The following is a 20,710-nucleotide window of genomic DNA, read 5'->3' on the forward strand; positions in this document are numbered from 1 at the left end:
ATAATATCAGCTAATAAAGATATAATTGAATTTTTAGATTATTTTTACGAGAGCTATTTTTAGATTGTTTGATTAAGAGCGCCTTTATTTATTATTAGTGCTACGCTTGCCGTGTTACTGTAGTATTTTACTTAGAAAGCAAAGCAACCACTATAGATTAATAAATATGTTTCAACGAGTAACACTGGTGTATTTTGTATCTTTTTTGATATGAGTGACATTCCCGCAATAAAAAAAACATGTCCACTGGACTGATTTTCACTCTAGCTCGTCTTCGTGCCAAAGACACCACTGTCGTGTGATAAGTCGCTAATGTAAAACCACTCTTATCTATACTCTACCCTACTAAGTAAAATAAAACGATTTTTTTACAACTGTCTATTCAGTTATTCACTCTGTTCTGAGTGAGTCTGGACCTACCATAGTTGCTCAGTGAACAAAAACAAATTCAAATAATTACTTACTTTTAAAAGTTTTAAATATTACAGGCATTATAAGTTCTGGAAAATATGGTAATACAAAAATATACCAAGAATGAGTATGTAAATAGTAATTAATAAAAGACCCACTTGTCGAATGACTTATAATAATAAAAAAAATATAACTAATATGCTTAGAAAATGTTTCTAAGAACACTATCTCTACATTGGTACATGTTAAAAATTATTGACAGACCCTTGTAACAAAATTAAGAACAAAGTTATAGTTTAGTATTTTAATAATAAAATAACATAATAATAAACATAATCTAAAAATGCCATAAACGTAGGAACTAAAAAGGATCTTATTAAAAAACAAACCTAATTAGAAGTAATGAAGAACAAAGAGATGTCTATTTCAGATATTGATTTCTATTTTATAAATGGCAATGCCAGATTTTGTATTTAAGGTGGCGTCTTTTTTTTTTCGCGCGGCCATCGACCAAACTTTGTTTTTTGATTACAAAATAGTGTAATAAACCAAACTTACTATGGCATGTATACCTTTAAACTCAGTCTGAACTGAGTTACGAGCATTAGAAGTTTGATGATTTTCATACAAGATTTGCTTTTTGTGCGCAAGTTTTGTAAGAAATTGCAACAAAATATTGCGCTATTTTTTTATTACGCTGATTCTGCTCCATACTGATGTCTGGAGCCTTTAATGGATGGTATTGTTTGTTTACACATACAATCTCACTATTTTGTTGCAATTTCTTACAAAACTTTGCGCGCAAAAAGCAAATCTAGTATGAAAATCATCAAACTTCTAATGCTCGTAACTCAGTTCAGACTGAGACAGACAGACAGACAGACAGACAGAGTTACTTTCGCATTTATAATATTAGTTGGGATGTTAATCATTTATTTAGAAATGAAATGTATTTTTCTTTGACGATATTTATTGGGCTTTCAAAAAACACCAATATTGTTGGGGTACCATGATTGTGTCAGAAGAAAATCTTTAAAGTTCGCGTGTGTGTTATCATTTTTCAATGGGACAGCCATTTATTAGTATTAAAAGGGTTCATCTCGAATATTTATTTATTTATCAATTCTCTGTCTATATTACATGATCATTGGTTTTATGATAAAACCAACCTGTAGCACTCTTTTCGACAGCCCAGTTTTCTGCGCCAACTGCTTCAAGTCCTTAGCGTCGGGGTTTTGGTTGATAGCAAAGTATGACTTCATGGTCCTCAGCTGATGGTGCTTGAAGCTGGTCCTCATCCGCTTGGTGCGCTGGGAGTGGCTGGACACGCTGCCAGGAGACGCAACGGAAGACTCGTAGGCAAGAGACTCCATCGAGGACGACAGATCACCGCGGTGGAGAATCTCTGCAACAAGAGGAATGGTTAACTTTAGTCTAACTTTAATCGTGAACTGACACCAGTCGATACCTCAAATAATAATCTAAATATTATTATTTGAGGTATCGACTGGTGTCAGTTCTTAAACAGAATATCATTCATCTCACAAGAATTACAAAGCCCAGTTGCTTATTAATATTGTTGTGTGGAGTAACGATTAGTTCTTAGGAGAATAACATATTCGCAGAATCCTCGACACGAGCAATCATATAGGTCAGTCTAGTTAGATAGGTCACCTATACGGCAAGAGGTTTTAGGTCAGTCGCTAGCTGGAAACAACTCATTCTTAATTAAATCGTGGTATATTTTATTTATTAACCATGGCTTTCTAGGGCATTTTATATTGCTGGCTAGTATTGAATCAAAAACATTCACTGAGCATCCAAGTTTTTTAGAGTTTCGGAAACAATTTCGCTCAATTCCGACCACATCCCAGTTTTTCAGCGCCCAATTATCGCCGGAGCCTGGCGATGGCGGTGATAGTGGCCGGTTGTGGTCGCGCCGCGAGATGGTTTTGCTAATAGGGGAAGTAAGACCTTCCGGGGAGTAAGCCAAGTGAGACTGGGGCCTTATTCAGAAAATATACCCAATACTCTTCTTACACAATCTTAGAACCGAGTTGTCGAGAATTAATTTGCATGACACAAGTCTGCAACAAACTTATGCTAAAGCAAGACTTAATCGATGCAAAATACAGGCAGAAAAAAAAGCAAACCGAGAGTCTACACCTACATATCTACAATGTTTTTGAGCGTGTAGCTAATGAATACAGATCTTTTTTAAAACGGGCTCATCATACCATAAAACCAAATGCTAAAGCTCTGTGCTAAAGTCCTGTACTGTACCGGACGGACAAAGACAAAGGCATTGTCAGTGTTCAGAGATACAAATTGTTAATACCGATTTGACAAGAGAATAGGTATTAATACCCACCTCGTTCGTTAAAGTCTGCTGTGTAGAGCTCTCTATTTCGAACCTCACCTTTACAAAACGCCGCTTTCACGAGCTAATAATAATTGGTTCCAGGAAATTTAGGGTCAACATTAACGTTGACATTATTTCTAATTCTACGCATATTTTGCGGTATATTCTAATCTCATTTATGAGACCTCAAAGATTCCAATATACTGCAATTACTGCAAACCTACTCCATATCGAGGTAATGTTTATGAATAGGTATGGGTGAGAAACTGCCTCGCTAAGATTCACATCGATGACAATTTCTCTCAAAAAGAATAAAAAAAAAATATTAACTGTTCTAGACGAAGAATCCTTGCACAGTGCTTGTGAAGAAGTCATCATTAACACTACATTGAGAGCTAATGTTTCGCGTTTACTAAACACAAAGGTTCGTTTCAACGCAATCCAGTGTTTAAGAATCCAAAATGCAGGATACCGCAAATCTGGACCACTGGACTGTCTTGTGAACCATACTGTTAATATTCCGCAAGGTAGAAGTAGAAGTAGGTATTAATTTTATGGTGTGAACACACATAAAGTGTGTTTGAAATTGGAATCACCAATTCAAACGGCGATCCGTTTCTTTTGCGGGATCCACCACTGCAAATGGGATGATCTTGTGAACGCTAATATTAAAACACGTATACCTACTACTAAATGGGGGTCCTGCCAAAAGCATTAAGCAGCACAACCAACCCTCAAACAATAAATTTTCGTATTACTAAACCTGAATGCCGTCTATTTTGGGGTTAACTAAGCGAATTTCGACTGCAGCTGATTTAATTAGATCCCGATCGACGCGGATAATTATTAAGTCCGACCTGAAATTGCTCTTCAAGGTGAAATCCGAATTATTCAATACACCAAGCTATTGTTCAATTCAAAAGCTCACCGCTCTCAAAGTCAGTTCAATTTAGGGAGTAGTAGTGTTTCAACAAGTTTATGAATAAAAGTGTTTTGTTTTTAGATTTTATTAAAATTACAGGGTAAGTGTCATTGTTAACACTGAGTATTCCATTAATCATTATGTAGAAATGTATACCCATCTTGGTTTCAATCGCAAAATAAATTAAATTCTGAAAGTGGGTGTATCATATTGTATTCAATTAAAACACTATTACGCGCCCAACAAATATTATAAACTACAATAATTAACAAATAATAGTCAAACCTACTAAATTACAGAAGACGTTAATTGCTGACCTCGCCTTGTCAGTGCACAGACAGACAGATAATCCGTATAGATATATTTTTAGACAACGGAAGTCCAGCGCTGGTAACGGACAATTACTAACTTGCCCACTTACATGGATGTCAAAACAAATAACATAGTATGATGAATGTCTCGATAATTGGACATATTTTTGATCTAAACGATACAGAGTAAGTAACGACCCCACCGTGGTTTGACGGCCGAGCGATTTCAAACTTAATGCCCCCAACAATAAATGTCAAGGGCGTTTATTTCGATGGTATTCGGGTAGAGAGCCAGTGGGTTTTAATTTATTAATTTCTCGCCCCAAAGTACTTGGGTGGTGCATCGCCGTGTTTCAAAAACCCACCGATGCGAGTCCAGCTAATTATTAAATTCATAATTAAATATATTAGACGGTTTGAGTGATTTAAACGCGAGGGTCCGGTGGTGGCACTCAATTATTTTTTATTAGTTTTTTTGGGGAGTGGATTTGTCCGTTTGTGGATATTCGCTTTGAGGTTTCCCTCCGAAATTGGTATTGTTAAGATAAGTTATCAGAGCGGACGTTGATGGGGATATGTTTTGTATGAAATTGGTGTCAGTTGAAACGAATCGTGAGTCGTGTCATAAAAAGGTGGCTATATTGTTACTTAAGATACTTAATTGTTTTGCGATAGTTAAAATAGATTACGACTTTAGGGTGACTAAGGAATATCAATCTTTCTATTAAAAGCATATCGATGGTTTGATTACCATTAGGGTTAATTGTAATAAGAAAATCTTTGATCAGGATTCGATACACATACACAACCCACACTATTAAGAAAAAAAGAACGCAAACTACAACTTTATACTCGTACCTATGTGTAAAAATTTCTTTTCCCACAAAACTTTATGTCAACCGAATAAACCAGGTGGAAAACTAAAAATTCCTCACCGGTCCTTTAGTTGTTAAAGTTTATTGAATCCATTTCAAACATAATTCGAAGATGTATAAACTCTAGCTGTAAACTGACAACCGCGTATCTTTAATGTTTTATTTTTATAGGCAAAATTAACATGTTACCGACTTTACATTTATGCTTTTTTTTTCTCTTATAAAGCGGGTAATAAAGCATGTGGGTTGTAAAGACTTCGATATTAACGATTGGTTGTAAAAAAAAGAAGCCTGCGGGAATACATATTTTATTGCACTGATAGGCGCCATTATGTCCTGGAACAAACTAGGAGCAGTAGCGTTAGAAAAAACTAACGTTTAAAGGATATTTTTTAAAAACACATCATTGGGTTGATATTATTATTGTCGCCAGAGGCAAAACACAACGTATTTTTTTTAAATCTAATATTTCTGTTAATCAATAATGAGAACTTTAAGTAATTTGAAATCACTTAGGCTGAGTTGCACCACCTTATTTTAACCGTAATAATAACAATAACCTGTGGTTTTTGTATGGAATTTGACGTTTGTCAAAGTTAAAGTAAGATGTTGCAACTCAGCCTAACTCTTTAAAATAAACTTTAATTTTAACTTAATTTTATTTAATTTGAGAAAGCTAAAATAAACGAGGCCCACAAGGTGGACCGACGACATCACAAAGGTAGCAGAAACGCATTAGGGGAGGCCTATATTCAGCAGTGGACGTCCTATGGCTGAGATGATGATGATGATGAAGCTAAAATAAATCTCTAGTCGCTACCGCTTATGCCTTGAACGAAAGTCATAAACAAATTTTGGTAGACCTTGAAAACTGATAGCCTGTACCGCGTAAAGCGTCGGTGAGAGCGGCGCGCCACTACTGTAATATAACATAGTATCTTGATCTGTCACTAGTTATAGCACGACTTTTTGAAAGAAATATAGTAGTGGTAATGGCGGGCAAGAGTGACGATGGGTTTTAGTTCTCGTAAAAGATGAATTGGGTTGGGAAACCTTTGAAACAGTAAAGTAAATGGTGTTATACAATTCATTTATGTTTTTTTTTATCCACGACGAGGAAGCTATTGGCCTGTATCTCACCTGATGTCATCATTTACATGTCAACTATGAGTCAAATCTGTGAAATTAGTGCTTAAAATCTAACAGTTACTTAATTTGATCGCTGCAGTTACGGTCGAGACTTGTGGTCACCGCCTTTAGTTGCGGTCTCCACTTGACTTTTAACTCGCTCACCTTCTTAACGCTTAAGGCTGGGTTGCACCATCTTACTTTGACTTTAATAAACGTCAAAAATCTGTCAAACTCCATACAAAATACACCGGTTACTGTTAAAATTACGGTCAAAGTTAGGTGGTGCAACTCAGCCTAAGATTTTGCATTAACAACTTCCGTGTTTTTAAAATACACCAATAAAATACATAAATATCTTTGGACAATTTCACACAGGGTCATTCAGCCCCAAAGTAAGCAATTAATTTGCTTTTGTTATGGATGCTAGCTTAACCAATAGGTAAGACAGCAAGTATTTAGCCTCAATCATGTAATCACTGGTGCCGTAGGAATCCGGCTCGAAGGACCAAAATTAGAAACTCATTTAATTATTGAGTAGGTAGTATTCCTTCTTAATTACGCGTGATTCATAGACTAATTAGCTTGCCCCATTACATTCATAAATAATAAGGGAGAAGGAATAGTCCCCGAGAAATGAGCAATATTATTTCTTAGACGTACCTAAATCCACGATAGCAGAACCGCGGGCAATATGCTAGTTACAAAATAAATGGAGAATATTTAGTTAAGACACTACTGGGCTAGCGGTACACGCAGCAACTCGGAATGCCGCCTTATCTTTGAGCATGGATCAACTGATATCCGTCGATACAGCCATTGATGGCTGAGCTATAAATAAGTAGTTCCCTAGACCACTTTTGACTAAGATGCCGCAGCGGCAGCGACTTCTTATTCTTTCGTCACCTTTATTTGGGTTACAGACAACGTGCTAAGATAAGCTAGTTTATTTCCTGTAGTGTTTGCAATCTGCACAACTATGAAAAACTTCGTCATCTATGCGTGCTAATACAATAAACTAACTTCGCTTAGTTCTTGGACTGCACCCTAAACTACTCCAATGGCAGTACATTGTCCAATGTCCACCCCAATGGGAGCCATGGGGAGGTCTGGTGGACAATCCTCTCGATTTCGTATAGTATTTATCTCGTATAAATAATAAGACTACGAAAAAGCCTTATTATTTGGTATCTGTTACACCATTCGTCTGTGTTCTAAAGCCTCCGGCAAGGAATTTTCATAGCAACCTAATAAACGAAGTACGGAAGCGTAAGATAGACATTCCCTAAGTTCTTGTTAAAATAATTCGGTGATGCTAACCGAATCGGATTTCTGGTATTCGAATATTACTATTAAAGGCCGAGATACTATCAGCGAGAACTTTGGTGTTTTCTTAATTAAATCATCTGTCTTTATTTAAGTTTGAATAGTATTTTTGTTGATCTTTTGAGTATGATTTTCCTTCTTTCTTAACACCCATCTATGGTTACATGTAGAGTGTCTATTAGTGGATGGTTGGGTATTAAATAAGAGATGCATATTAAATGCAGGAACTGCAAACGAGCATTTCATAGATCAATACTTAAATTAATACAAGAGCTGCTTTTAAGATTTTTTTACCGGCCGTTAAACGTATATACAGGGTGTTAGGTAAATGGGTATATGAGCCGACACTAGCCCATGTTAACATGGGCATATAAATGGTATGGTGAAGTCAGAAATTTGATATAATCATTTTTTATTTTTTTATTTTCATACAAAATAAATTTTATAAAATCCGATTTGTATGAAAATTAAAATAATTAAAATGAAGATATCCATTTTCTGACTTCACCATACCATTTATATGACCATGTTAACATGGGCTAGTGTCGGCTCATATACCCATTTACCTAACACCCTGTATANTTTTTTTATTTTCATACAAAATAAATTTTATAAAATCCGATTTGTATGAAAATTAAAATAATTAAAATGAAGATATCCATTTTCTGACTTCACCATACCATTTATATGACCATGTTAACATGGGCTAGTGTCGGCTCATATACCCATTTACCTAACACCCTGTATATATATATATATATATATATATATATATAATATTAAATTAAACATTGCTCTTTGACATACATACGAGTATATTATAATCATCAAGTACCTACCACTTATTTCTCCGACCTCAATGGCTACTACCCCGGCTGATGTAAAGTAGGGTACTTAATGTGATTATAACTTACAATATCTATAATCAGGTGTTTTAAGCGAACCTTTATCAAAAACACTCAACCTAATTTAATCTAAACGCACAATCAAATGCCCAAATAGCCAATTACTAATCTAAAGGACGTATCCTCGATTGACACCACCAGACCGTGTCTTAACTACAACAATATTCAATAAACAAAACTATAAAAAATACTTACCCACGCGCCCTAACTAAATACCCATTACTCCACATTAATACCGATAAGAAAAACTCCCTTTGCGCTAATTAAAAACTTGAGACAGAAAAAAGCCGCCAAAGATCATAGATAAAGAAAAACAAAAAGCTAATAACAATAAACAATAATAATCGACCACAAACAACAAAAAATGGCTGCCAGTGTGGGGGAGCGCGTCACCTGTCATTGCTCTGGGTTTTTTTAATCGTCGACGCGGAAGAATTATTTGACCACACATCATTTGGGCCAATCCATTCGCAATTAATGGAACAAATGGTGTGAATTTAATAAAAAAGACAAAAGCTTATAATGTCGTAGGCAGTCAAAGCTGTGGGTCGAAGCTTAGGTACTTTTGTTTAATTCTTGCCCGTGGAAAAAACAGTTCAAATGAGCAAAATAATTACCGTGATACCTACTGAATATGAAAATTCGAACCCATTACGATCATATTACAAGTAGATTCTAAACGAATATTTTTAATGTCGTTATCTTGTTTTAAGATGTTTCTCTACACTCTGTATAAATGGAAAATTACAGATTCGTGATATACCGTTCCGCTTCGGGTGTGAAGCATCTAGTTTTTGGTGAAAAATTACAAAATTGTGGCCCAATTAATATAAAGTTCAGTCAGCTTTTAATTAACCAATATCTCATTAACGCTGAATACTGATCCGTGAGTGTGAAATAACGCACGCAATCATCCACGCACAAATTTATTTTATGAAGGCGTTGAGCATAGGGCTGTCATCCATCCGCACTGAAAAATATTTTGGTGCTCATCCTTTAGTTACCGCTCACACAAAAAAAATCCTCACACTGGGTAGACCGACGATCTGGTGAAGGTCATGGGAAGTACCTGGATGCGGGCAGCGCAGGACCGGTCGTTGTGAAAATTCGTGGGCGAGGCCTTTGGCCATTCGCTGAAACTAACGAGTGTTACATACGAGTACTTAGTAAAGTTCAGTTAGCAAGTATTAAGCTCGCTTTAAACGGCTGAGCTTGTTTCACAAAAGAGAACAGTTCATCCATTCATTTTTTTCAGGCGGATTACAGTTTTCAGCCAGTTTGATGAGCGTTTGGCCTTTGCCAAATATTGTTCAAACGAAAACTGAAAGTGACTGAAAACTGAACTTTTATGAGAGTATTGCACTTTGATATCTGGAAAAATAAAGGTGAATAATGTCCCTGAAAATGACTGGTTATTCAGTGTTATTTAGCCAATGATTGAGAATCTACATAAATGCAAAAAAGTTGAATAATTGACAGGCGTGGTACTTAGAGGTAGCATATTATTATATCAACATAATAAACGTCAAATTCATATCACGATCTAATTGTTTAACTTATTTTAATACCCAAAAAAGTTTGTTTATTAATTTGCCAACCCTACTCTGAAGTATTGTTTTGCGGCTCACGAGAAAATGTTATTTAAACTTAAACGAAATGAACGCAGAATATCCGTTTCCAAATGGATGATAAAAAATGTTCCGTTAAATAATAGAATAATAATTATATTATTTACGTCTGTAGAGTGTAGGTCCTTAGAAAGTTACAACGTTCCATACGAGTGTTTTATTAAGCCTCTTCAGAAACATACCTATTTAATATTTTGAGCACGTAAGAGCGAATGATAATTAGGTAGGTGAGTGGTGTTCTTTACGAAAAGACGGCATTTATTAAAAGCCTCTTTACAACAAACGAGCAAAAAAGCTTCTCAATAGTACACCTAACAACATTACCTAATAATACATTTTTATATGATGGTTAGAAATAATAGTAGGCACAGTGTCAGACACAGTTACGGGATCTCATCTCGATATATTGTCACTTCAGCTACAAACTTAACTGTTTTAACAATAATTAATTGATGTGATAGGTGATGGTGAGCCATTTATAAATATGTGCTAAGTATTAAACATTGAATATATCAATACCAGGTAAAGAAGTATCATAGCCAACACAGCACGGTTCATTTTCACAAATCCGAATTGGTTTAGCAGAATGCACTATTTGTAATTTAATATATCGAACTTAGTCGCCATTTCACAAGCGCCGCTTAGTTTTGGCTGCTTAATTGGTGTTCATAGAATTTGGAACAATATCATTATTTATGTGATTAATGTGTTTTTAACTGTGATTGTTCTGACAGTAAAATTTGTGCTGCGATAGTGACTAGGAACAGGTTGTTTTGTTTCTGTTTTGTTTAGTATGCTCCTTTTCAGGCTAAATTTCAGGTGTACCTAGCCATTATTTTAGTTGCTGGTATTTTAGTGGATTCAAATGAACTTTGAAAAACATATAAATTATGTTTATTATGTAACTTGTTCCATGTTTATGTGGTTGATACAAATATTTATGTGATAGTTTTAGTTTGATAGTGACAGAGTTTGCTTGAATATTACTGTCTATGATAAGACTGCCATTCAAACTATTCGTCCCGCTGGAGCAATATCAGATGGTGCCGAGACTAGGATTGCTTTAGCTATGATTAGAAAAGAAGCAAGGACTAACCATCCCTATATTCTACTCTTTGATTTGATAAAATTGCCTAGGTAATCGTCATAAATTTTAGTTGAAAGAATACTCCAATATTTAAATCAATACTAAAACCCAGACATGCTCTTACCGATCTGCAACTAGCACGTTCATTATGCAAAGTTGTTCCGATACTATTTTTAAAAAGCCACGAGCGAAGCGAATTTCCGACAGTGGAGATCATTGATACGACACGTAAAAATGTTTCAAGGACTCTCAGTTCTCATTATCGCCGTCACGCGCGCGCACAAGTGGCGCTGTTGGCCCAACACAGCCCTTGCGCGTTTTGATTAAGGCTGGAGCCGTGTGAAAGATAGAGTTATATCGCCCAATATTACGTCACAATTCAATGATAATAGACAAGAAAATACAATAACAGGCAATTATATTATAATAGAGGTCCTTTTTAGTATATTTCCCCTTTTCCGAAACTAAATGGAATTGTAGAATTAAAATTTGCAACTCGTAACGACTTCCCAGAATTAAATACTAGATTAATATAAATGGAAATTCATTTCACCATAAATATGATTCATATTCGTGTACTTACTTCGATAAAAATGTAAAAGTTGATGCAAACTTAATTGAAACCATTTCATATAACATTCGAAATACAACCCGTAAACCAAACAAAATCGGAATGAAAAACAAAATGCCTTGATTGATGTAACTAACGTTCATCGTAAAATGAATACGCCGGCATAACTCATAAAACGCTTTGTTGCTATAAACGAAATTGCTTCCGAGCGTAAAACAAAAAGCACGTGAACTAACAAACGCTTAAAATCCTGTGCAACGATGAAAACCAACAGTAGCGAAAATTCACAGAAAAGAAAACAAAAACCGATCGTCGAAACACCGAAAAGCGGGAAACGTCGTGATGTGCCGTGCATCGATTACGCAGAAACAAATGCAGCGCGTCCACTGGAATACAGGCGAGTGACGTCCACACTCCATTCAGCCAGTACCATGATTAATCGTGTCGAGAAGTCACACAACCTGAATTCACCTCAATGAGTGCCTCGCATTTCGACGCTATAAAGAATAATCCAGACTGCGGACCCCAAAAGGCGACCGAACTTATAAACCGGACTGCCTCCCGCTCACTCCTGCGGGATCCCTCGTCGCAGGAAAGAGACAAGGGGAGGTTTGACAGTGCGTCGTCTATTCATTAGGCGTGATTACGCCACGGGATGAATTGACATCTGGGACGTCGGGGGAAGGCGCCCGTGCTTTCCCTCTGAGGTTTCTGCTAAATTTTAACGGATCGAGTTCTATAAAATATGTATGTATATTGTCGCCGTGCACGTTTGAAGCTAGCACTTAAATGGAACAGAAAAGGCGAGTTGCGAAAAACCGGGATAAGAGCTGCAAAGGTGTTTATGAATGATACATTGCTTAATTACACGTGTAAAGCTTTCATGAATTCGCTTTGAGAATTCGCTGGGCTATTAAAATATAAGTACAGGTACGAGTACCTACTTACCAAGAGCGGTGCTAGCCATCCTCATAGTCTGGACCTGCATGTCTTCTATGGACCCTTGAGCCAATTTTCTCTTCCTAGGACGACCTTTGGGGCTCGGGCCTCCTGAGTAGAATTGAGATGGGGAGTCTCCTTCACTGTGTAACTCTTGGCACCTGATAAAGAGATTTTCCGTGAAAATCTAATTCACGTTTCAAACATTTTGTTAGAAGCCGGACCGTCTACGCAAACAATAATAACTTTAAATAATATTACTGAAATTTTTATACTTAATTCAATTTATTTTAACCTGATCACTGGAGAATTATTGAGTTTCAGGATTATAACAATCAAAATAGGCAAACATTCATTTGTAATTTTGGCATTACCTATTCAACATGAAGAATCGGCCACATAAGTTGAATATTGGTGACTCAAATAACAACTAATTTTTAATCGCATGTTACAAGAGTTGGAAAAATTGGAGAGAGAGGCTCCTGCAGTGAAGACTAAATAATCAGGTGATGGTGATAAAACATTATCAATCATCTCACCTATAAACACTCATATCGTCTTCGCAGTAGTCATCAAAGCACGCGTTATCGTAATGTGGTCTGCAGTACACGAGGCCGTCCCTCATTCCAAAGACGTCGCCCTTAGACAGCAGGGTCCCACAGGCCACGCAGGTGAAGCAGGTCAGGTGGTAGACCATCTCGCGAGCCCTCATCACAAGCTCGTTGGCCGTGATTCCGTTGCCGCAGCGAGCGCAGCGCTTTACGCAGAACAGTCTGAAACAAGGATCTGGATTAAAAGTAGAGAAGGGCATAAGTCTGCCAATCTTACTTTCCTTGAGCAGAGTTTAAATAAATAAGGATTAATTTTACCCATCTCTAATAAAATTACAGGTAGGCTCAATAAAGGCTCGTTTCAATTCGTGATCAATTGAATGAGTAATTGGAATTTTTATTAGAACTTCTATTCCGACAATTGCTTCTACTAACACAAAAGGTTCTCGACACAAATCCCCTCAGTCTGAGTCCCTACAAAGTTCGGTGTAGTTAAGCGGTGCAAATAAAACTTTCACCGTGGATTACAATTTTGAAGCTTTACTTAGCGCCTCTCTAGTGGAAAAGGCTTAGTGGAGCGAACATACAGCGGATATAGACACTATGCGCGGGGTATGTGCGATAAAAATTGAAAATTTCAAAGACTAACGGTGTTTATTAGCGCACCACTTTGCATCTTTGAACGTTTGCATCTTTAGTGATAGTGTCGCGTTGTTTCACAAATTCTCAACGTTTCAGCTAATAAATAAGCTTCTGAGCTATCTGTACCTGGTGAATGCAGTCAAATCGGAGTTTTATGCAATGAATGACTAAAAGATTTGCAGTAATACACGTTATTCTAGCTAGAAGAATCATGACCTAAAAAGTTAATCACTTTTTATATTAGAAAAACACTAGGATTATTTTACTGAATTTTTGGAACAAAAGCATAAAAGAACGTGTTTCAAATTAACCGTGTAATTCCCGACCCTCTGAGTACTTGTATTAGGTAAGATTCGTTTGTTTACCAGATTCCAAAAATAACAAAAAATAAGCGTGGGGTGTAATCATTTCCCGATAACACTCAATTGCAGGTTTTATTTCTTTACGCTACGCGTGTCGGCACTTACGTGGATTTACGAAGAAAACACAGTTAGGCACTCATCTGGAGTTTAATATTTCCGGGAAACGTGTACACGATAAACCTCGGTTTAATATTTCTCAGAATTGGTGCAGCTGTTCTCGGTATTGCAACCTACCAACGTTGTTTACAAACAAAGTCACACATCTTGACCGATCGTTAGCATTTTATCTATTACTTATAATAAATCTGTAGAGAGGTCAGTTCTGTACATGAAATATATTTTCAAAATAACCATCAGGGGGTGATTAGTGATCGATACTGATGCCAAAAATGGAATCAGTAAAATTTTTGTCTGTCTGTCTGTCTTTCTGTCTGTCTGTCTGTCTGTATGTTCCTTATAGAAACAAAAACTACTCGATGGATTTTAACAAAACTTGGTACAATTATTCTTCATACTCCTGGGCCTTACCTTAGTAAACTTAAAGCTTAGTTACAACAAAGAATCCCCGAAATTCTCACCGGAACGGGAATTAGCGGGAAAATCTTTTGTATGAAAAATCTAAACCGCTTAAGTTAGATGCTTGAAATTTGGTATGTGGGTACCTTAATAAACTTAAAGCTTAGTTACAACAAGGAATTCCCATAATTCCCACGGGAACGGAAATTAGCGGTAAAATCCTTTTGTATGAAAAATCTAAACCGCTTAAGTTAGACGCTTGAAATTTGGCATGCAGGTACCTTAGTAAACTTAAAGCTTAGTTACAACAGGATATTGCAAAATTCCCACGGGATCGGGAGTTAGCGGGAAAAAACATTTGTAGAACAGATGAAGGGGGTAAAACGGGATCCACGCGTACGAAGTCGCGGGCGGCCGCTAGTCGTGAATAATGATTGCATTTGAGGCAGGTACTTTAGGTAATATTAAAAGATAGAAAAAGGATTAAACCCGAAATGAGAATTTGTGGATGCATTAGTCATCCACTATCAGACAACAACTAATAAGAACTACTTACTTGTTGATATGTTATTTACATTATTTCTAGAGTTCTAGTTCTTCTAGAGTTGTCATTATGCGAAGTTGACCATATGCGAATTTGTCATTGTGAGAAATATACATTAAAAGAAGTAGTCTTTTAGCGAAGTTGACATTTTAAGAAGTTGTCATTTCGAGAAGTGGAAATTATGCGTCCAGCCCCCCTAGACAAAACGCACTTTTTGATCGAATCGAAAATCGAATCCGTCAAAACTCCATACAAAAAAGGGGCTTTTCGACCACTTTTCGACTGGTTTGCGATAATAATTTGCACTTTGTCTAGACCCACTGGTGTCATTTTGAGAAGTTGTCATCATGAGCTGAAACGATTTATTAGACTGATTCTTAAGAAACTATCAACTTTAATTTAAGCTTGAAAATTAGTGGGTTGGTTGAGTGACTTCACACCTAGCGAACACGGACAAAGTTTTGGCAATAGATGGTTGAAATATAAATTTAGGAGGGTTGATATGACTTTGAACGCCGAGAAACTAGATACTATAGAAAATGTTTTGTTCTAAAGTTCAGGTGAGTCAGACGTGTTAAAGTGCTCCAGGCCATTATAGCTATAGCTAGCTTACGAGTAGTTACTAGGGGCTCAAGGCTTGAGGAAAGCAGTTTTCAATCGGGCTATTAATAAAAAATTTGTAAATCGTTTCAAAACTGATAAAACTTTTTACTGTTTGGGACGTGATTTTTTATTGTAAAAATAATATTTTACGATGAAAATATATTATGAGTTACAAGGAAAATATGGTGGCGATAATATTAATGAACGTGCCGGCAACTATCGTTGCAGGGCTGTCATATGAAAATGTTGAAATTGGAAGCGGCCGGTAAAGGTAATAGGACTGGCCGACTCGAAATTCGAGGAACGCTAGTTCGAGCCCCGCCGCGCCGCTCGTCTATTGTGGTGAACCCACTCATAACACAAAGTTAGTACGAGGGGTTAAAGGGGCTTTATAGTAATTGTGCAATACAAATTACTAATATTCTTTATAAATAAATCATTAAACTTGCCTTATAGAAAGCCGGGTTATCTGTATTCCCCTAAACTGATTGTTACTAATGCCCGAAGGATAGCTAAATGATTTTACACCCGTCAATCACTCCCAATCATTTGTGAGTAATCGCCGTACTCATCAGACCCTTAGTACAAAATTATACCATATGTTTGCCATGGGGCCCCTTATCACACGTCAGCGTGACCCTTGACACTCCGATAACTATGTTACTACCGACATGTTTTTGTTTGTGATAAAAAATAATAGCGCAAATTGATTATTCGGACTAGCTGTTGCTGCGTATTCACCTGTGATGTACCTATTACTATTCTAATGCACGTTTGTCTTTGGAAATAACTTTCGTATACTTACTTACACATTTTAAAATTGTAGTCATTCGGATATTTACTTTCACATTGTTAAGTAAGTTATCATTGTTTTTGCATTTGGTTACCTCATTATTGATTTCGGGTTTTTCACTTTTATTGATATTATTATTAGTAGGCCGAGGTAAACTTTATGACTTCTACTTATTTTATACGAGAATCCGTTAGAATACCTATTGAGAACATTCGATGAGTTCATAATAAAATGATAAGTATCTAAAATTATACATACCTACCTGTGTAAAATACTGCTACTCCTAGAACTATAAGCTGATAACATTTTAACAATTTGAAGCAATAATATGCAAAGTAAGGTTTGAGTGTACAATAAACACATGACACACCATAAACGAACAAATATCGTTACACCGTCTTGACAGGTGTGGGAAACAACAAATGTGGACTAGGAAAAGCAGGGTACCCAGCGTACTCCCCTTGATAACCCCATGTCAATAAAACTACACATGCCATGTGTACCTGTTTGATGTATCAGGAAATCAATCTTTACTGCTGTTGACTTTGGATTATTTGCCGAAAATTTTGAAATACAGACCAATTATTTTCCTGCTAGAGTAAGGACGTTGCGTAGTAGTCACTTCGAAACGAAGTCCTGTTTTCTAATGTCGCGCAGTGCAACGTGCTCCATACGAAATGGTAACCGTCCATTATTGCATGGTATGAACGCAGCCTAAGAAAGCTTTAAAAATTGCAACAAATTCGCCTTGGCCAATACAATAGGCAAGATACAGAAATTCGCAATTTTCGCTAAATACAAAGATACTTTAAAAAATGTAACTTCTACCACAACGTTAACAACTTCTATCAGATACATAGGTAAGGAGGTATTCCTCCCTCATCTGAAAACATTTTGTATAGCTATCTCACCTATAGTAGTCTTCCTTGCAGTAGATATTTCCGTCTCGTGAGAAGCATGTCAATTCCGTATCGAGGGGCAGTCGGCATTCGCAGCAGCGGAGACAAGCCCCGTGCCACTGGCGGTCCACAGCAAGAAGGTAATATCTGCGAAAAATGCATCTGGTGAATATGGGTATTTCTTCGGAGGCAAAATTTTCGATGTCTTTGGGTATAGTTCTGTAACCAACTAACAAAATGGCATGCAATATTTTTTTTCGTATAGCTTAGCTATAGCCCTATCTGGCGCAAATTACATGTTTGACATAATNACAATTTCGAAGAAGTGCCCATATACAAAAACATCCATTCCGACTTATCTTTAAGATGCAAGTAATCTCAAAAACCTGTCTGCTCGTCTACCACCTATCACATAAAAAAAGAAAGCAATAGCTTCAGCAAATCTTCTTAGTGTAAAGATGTTATGGAGTTATTACCATATCACAGATCATTTGCTTAAATTTTCACGACTGGAGAAAGATTTTCTCCGTATTTTCAAGGCCTGTCCTTGAGTCGCATTCCCAAGAAGAAAATCCATCAATAAATTCTCGGAAACATCCTAGAGCCAGTTCCGGGAAGCCGTACCTACACTAACACAAGTAGTCTAGACTAAAACACTTTTTTATCTATATATATAAAAATGAAACCCGTTTCGCGTTGTCACGGCATCACGTGTGAACGGCTGAACCGATTTCGATAATTCTTTTTTTTAAATGTTTGTGGAAGTCCAAGGATGGTTCTTACGGAAAAAAATATTAAGAAAATCTCTACGCTAAGGCGGTACGAAGTTCGCCGGGTCAGCTAGTTTACTATAATATTGCTTTTTGTACTTACGTACTCCAAATATTTTCGGTAAGGTGTGTTAACTACACGTGTGAAATGAAACTACAACTATGGAAAATTTCATTCATTTGTGAAAGACAAATAACTGGGAGCAACTTTAGTTCTAAGTTTTGGATGTCTTAATATACCTAGTATAATACACCAGACGAACTCACCTGTCCTGAATTCGTCCCCCGCACCCCGCACACTCGTCCGGGGCGGCCGGCGAGCCCTCCGAACTTTCCCGTTCCTTCAGCATAGCTTCCTGATCAGTGGTGCCCCCCGAAGTGGACTCTGAATCTCAAATAACAAGGTTCAGTTCTCGTGTAGCAGTCTCCTCGCCGTTTTGAAGAGCCATCGTGGCTGCCATTTGCTTTTTGTGACCGAAAACTGGATGGACCTGTTGGCAAGGTTAGGTTTTATTGAATTGTTGTAAACAATGGAGGAAAGGATAGAGGGCATCCGAAACTTGTGTATATGAAGGGTGCATAAAAAATTATGTAGTAAATTCTATTTAAATAAAACTTTTTAATAAAAAAGGAAAATTATACATTTAACTAGACCTTTCAGATATTTACAACCAAAATCAAAATAACCCGCATATTTGGGGCGTTGATGCTTGATGTATTTAGAGAGAGCAAAGTCGTAGACTGAAGATAGTGTATACCTTATACAAAATACACGAACAACCGAGACAAACGCGGTAAAGGAATCAAATAGCATAATAATAACATAAATATTTATTATGTATAAATATTTAGTACATAAGCCCGGCCTGCTTAGCATAGAGTTTATTATTCAGCAGCAGCCTCTTTCGATATACAATGGCAGTTCTATAGCGACTGCTATAGAGGTTTCTATAAGTTCCTATAGGATTCCGAAGTCCCTTTCATTCCAAGACAATGGGCGAGCGAATGGTCCTACTTTTGTTTTAAAGGTGGCTTGTTTTTTTTTTGACATAGGTAGATAAAGAGTTATGTTTGCAGTTCTTTATTTAGTTTTGGATAATCTTTTGTTTGAATGTCCGAATGATCTATTGTGGGTTTTATATTTAAATATACGTATATTAAAAAGGCTCTCTTAATGAAACCAAGTATGGGCATCACCACCCATATCAGTCAGTCAGTCGTCACCCAGGACCAATATTAGGACCTATGCTATTTTTTTAAATAAAATTAGTTTATATGCTGTGACTGGATATAGGCACAGAATAATAATAAGTACTACGTACAGAAGTTTTACTTCGCGAAGGTATTTAAAAAAATGTATGCTCAATGACATTAACAATATGGCGTAATTTAGCCTGTCTCAAGAGTCAAGCACCATTTTGTTGACAAACGTCAGTGATCGGCACTGCGCCGAAGCTATAGGGTAGACTTCGGTAAAATGATGTGACGTGAGGTGCCAAACTGCGGAAAATGGCGGAGAAAATACATGATTTAGCATGAATAATAATTATCACGTATAATATTAACTACTTATTTACCTCTCAGTGTCTTGAGGCAACTTAAAAAAGTACATTCTGTTTTTATTATTATTTAGGCAGTTAAATACTGCATAGTATTTAGTAGGTACACCATGCGTGAGTCAATGTTCGCTCGTATGTGAGGCCTTGTCGAATAGTATCCTGTAGGTGGGCCATCGGGCGTGTTTTGTTTTCGATGTAAACTCGCGGAGATGAACAGGCCTGATATAGGCTAGAAACACATTCTTGAATATTAAGCCTTCAACTACAAAGTAAAATAAAAGTACAATAAACTGGTAAATTAGCAGGAAATACGTGACTGAACAATGTGAATTATGCCTTGTCTAGTAATAATTAAGACCGACATGTTCAGTGGCCAATATTCGGACTACATTATCCGCAGCGTTTGTGGCTCGGAATTGCGATGGGTTTACACTCGAATTGAAGGACGATTTACAGTTTACCCGCCATTCCCGTAATTTGGTACACCAATCCAATTTTCCAGTCAATCGGTAACGAAGAATTCTCCTCCTTTATACGGACCTAACTTAAGTTTAAGAGTCGAACCATCTTTGTCTGTTGTCTGGAAGAGATTCCATAACGATAAGGGCGACAAAATTTTGCTGTATCTTTTGTATATTTTCTTTTTTGTCTTGTGTGGTGTACAATAAAGTATCTATCTATGTCGCAAAATGTCCATCAACAAACGCAATTCCAAATTAGATGATGTGTGTATCGGTAAATTTAAGATAAGATTATTTTACGTATTTGATTCCAAGTTAAAACAAATCCACAAAAGAAGTCATACAGTATAAGATATCGAATCCTTAGCTGTTTAAACCCTAGTAACAAGTTGGCGTTAAGAATGAAAAGAACTACAATAATATAACTTTACCCGTAGACTAAGTTTATTTTCCATTCCTCATCAGGAAAGTTTAAAATACTATCAACGCAACAAAAGTTTGAACAGGGAAAATTTTCCTTTGATCTTATTGAAGTGATTATTTAA

General features: G+C 36.6%; 1 protein-coding gene across 1 annotated transcript; it reads right to left on the minus strand.

Annotated features, from left to right (window-relative positions):
• Window positions 1-1,547: 1,547 nt before the first annotated feature.
• Window positions 1,548-18,610, minus strand: ap (apterous). Its single transcript, XM_028315541.1, has 5 exons — window positions 18,413-18,610; window positions 17,388-17,522; window positions 13,005-13,238; window positions 12,475-12,626; window positions 1,548-1,816 (listed from the first exon to the last, which is right to left on the minus strand). Exons 1-5 carry the CDS (start codon window positions 18,493-18,495, stop codon window positions 1,548-1,550), a joined length of 873 nt encoding a protein of 290 aa, XP_028171342.1. The 5' UTR covers window positions 18,496-18,610.
• Between the last annotated feature and the right edge of the window lie 2,100 nt (window positions 18,611-20,710).

This window comes from Ostrinia furnacalis, unplaced genomic scaffold (genome assembly GCF_004193835.3).
Source record: "Ostrinia furnacalis isolate ACB-3 unplaced genomic scaffold, ASM419383v2 OfSCF5165, whole genome shotgun sequence".
NCBI classification, from domain to species: Eukaryota; Metazoa; Arthropoda; class Insecta; order Lepidoptera; family Crambidae; genus Ostrinia; species Ostrinia furnacalis.

Bases quoted from the DNA above. Each gene is read 5' to 3' on its own strand.
- ap (XM_028315541.1), bottom strand. From the start codon at position 18,495: ATGCTGAAGGAACGGGAAAGTTCGGAGGGCTCGCCGGCCGCCCCGGAC. The intron at 13,239-17,387 runs GTGAGATAGCTA...TCCTTGTTTCAG, and splicing joins TGCAAGGAAGACTACTATAG to ACTGTTCTGCGTAAAGCGCT. The intron at 12,627-13,004 runs GTGAGATGATTG...TCTCTTTATCAG, and splicing joins GACGATATGAGTGTTTATAG to GTGCCAAGAGTTACACAGTG.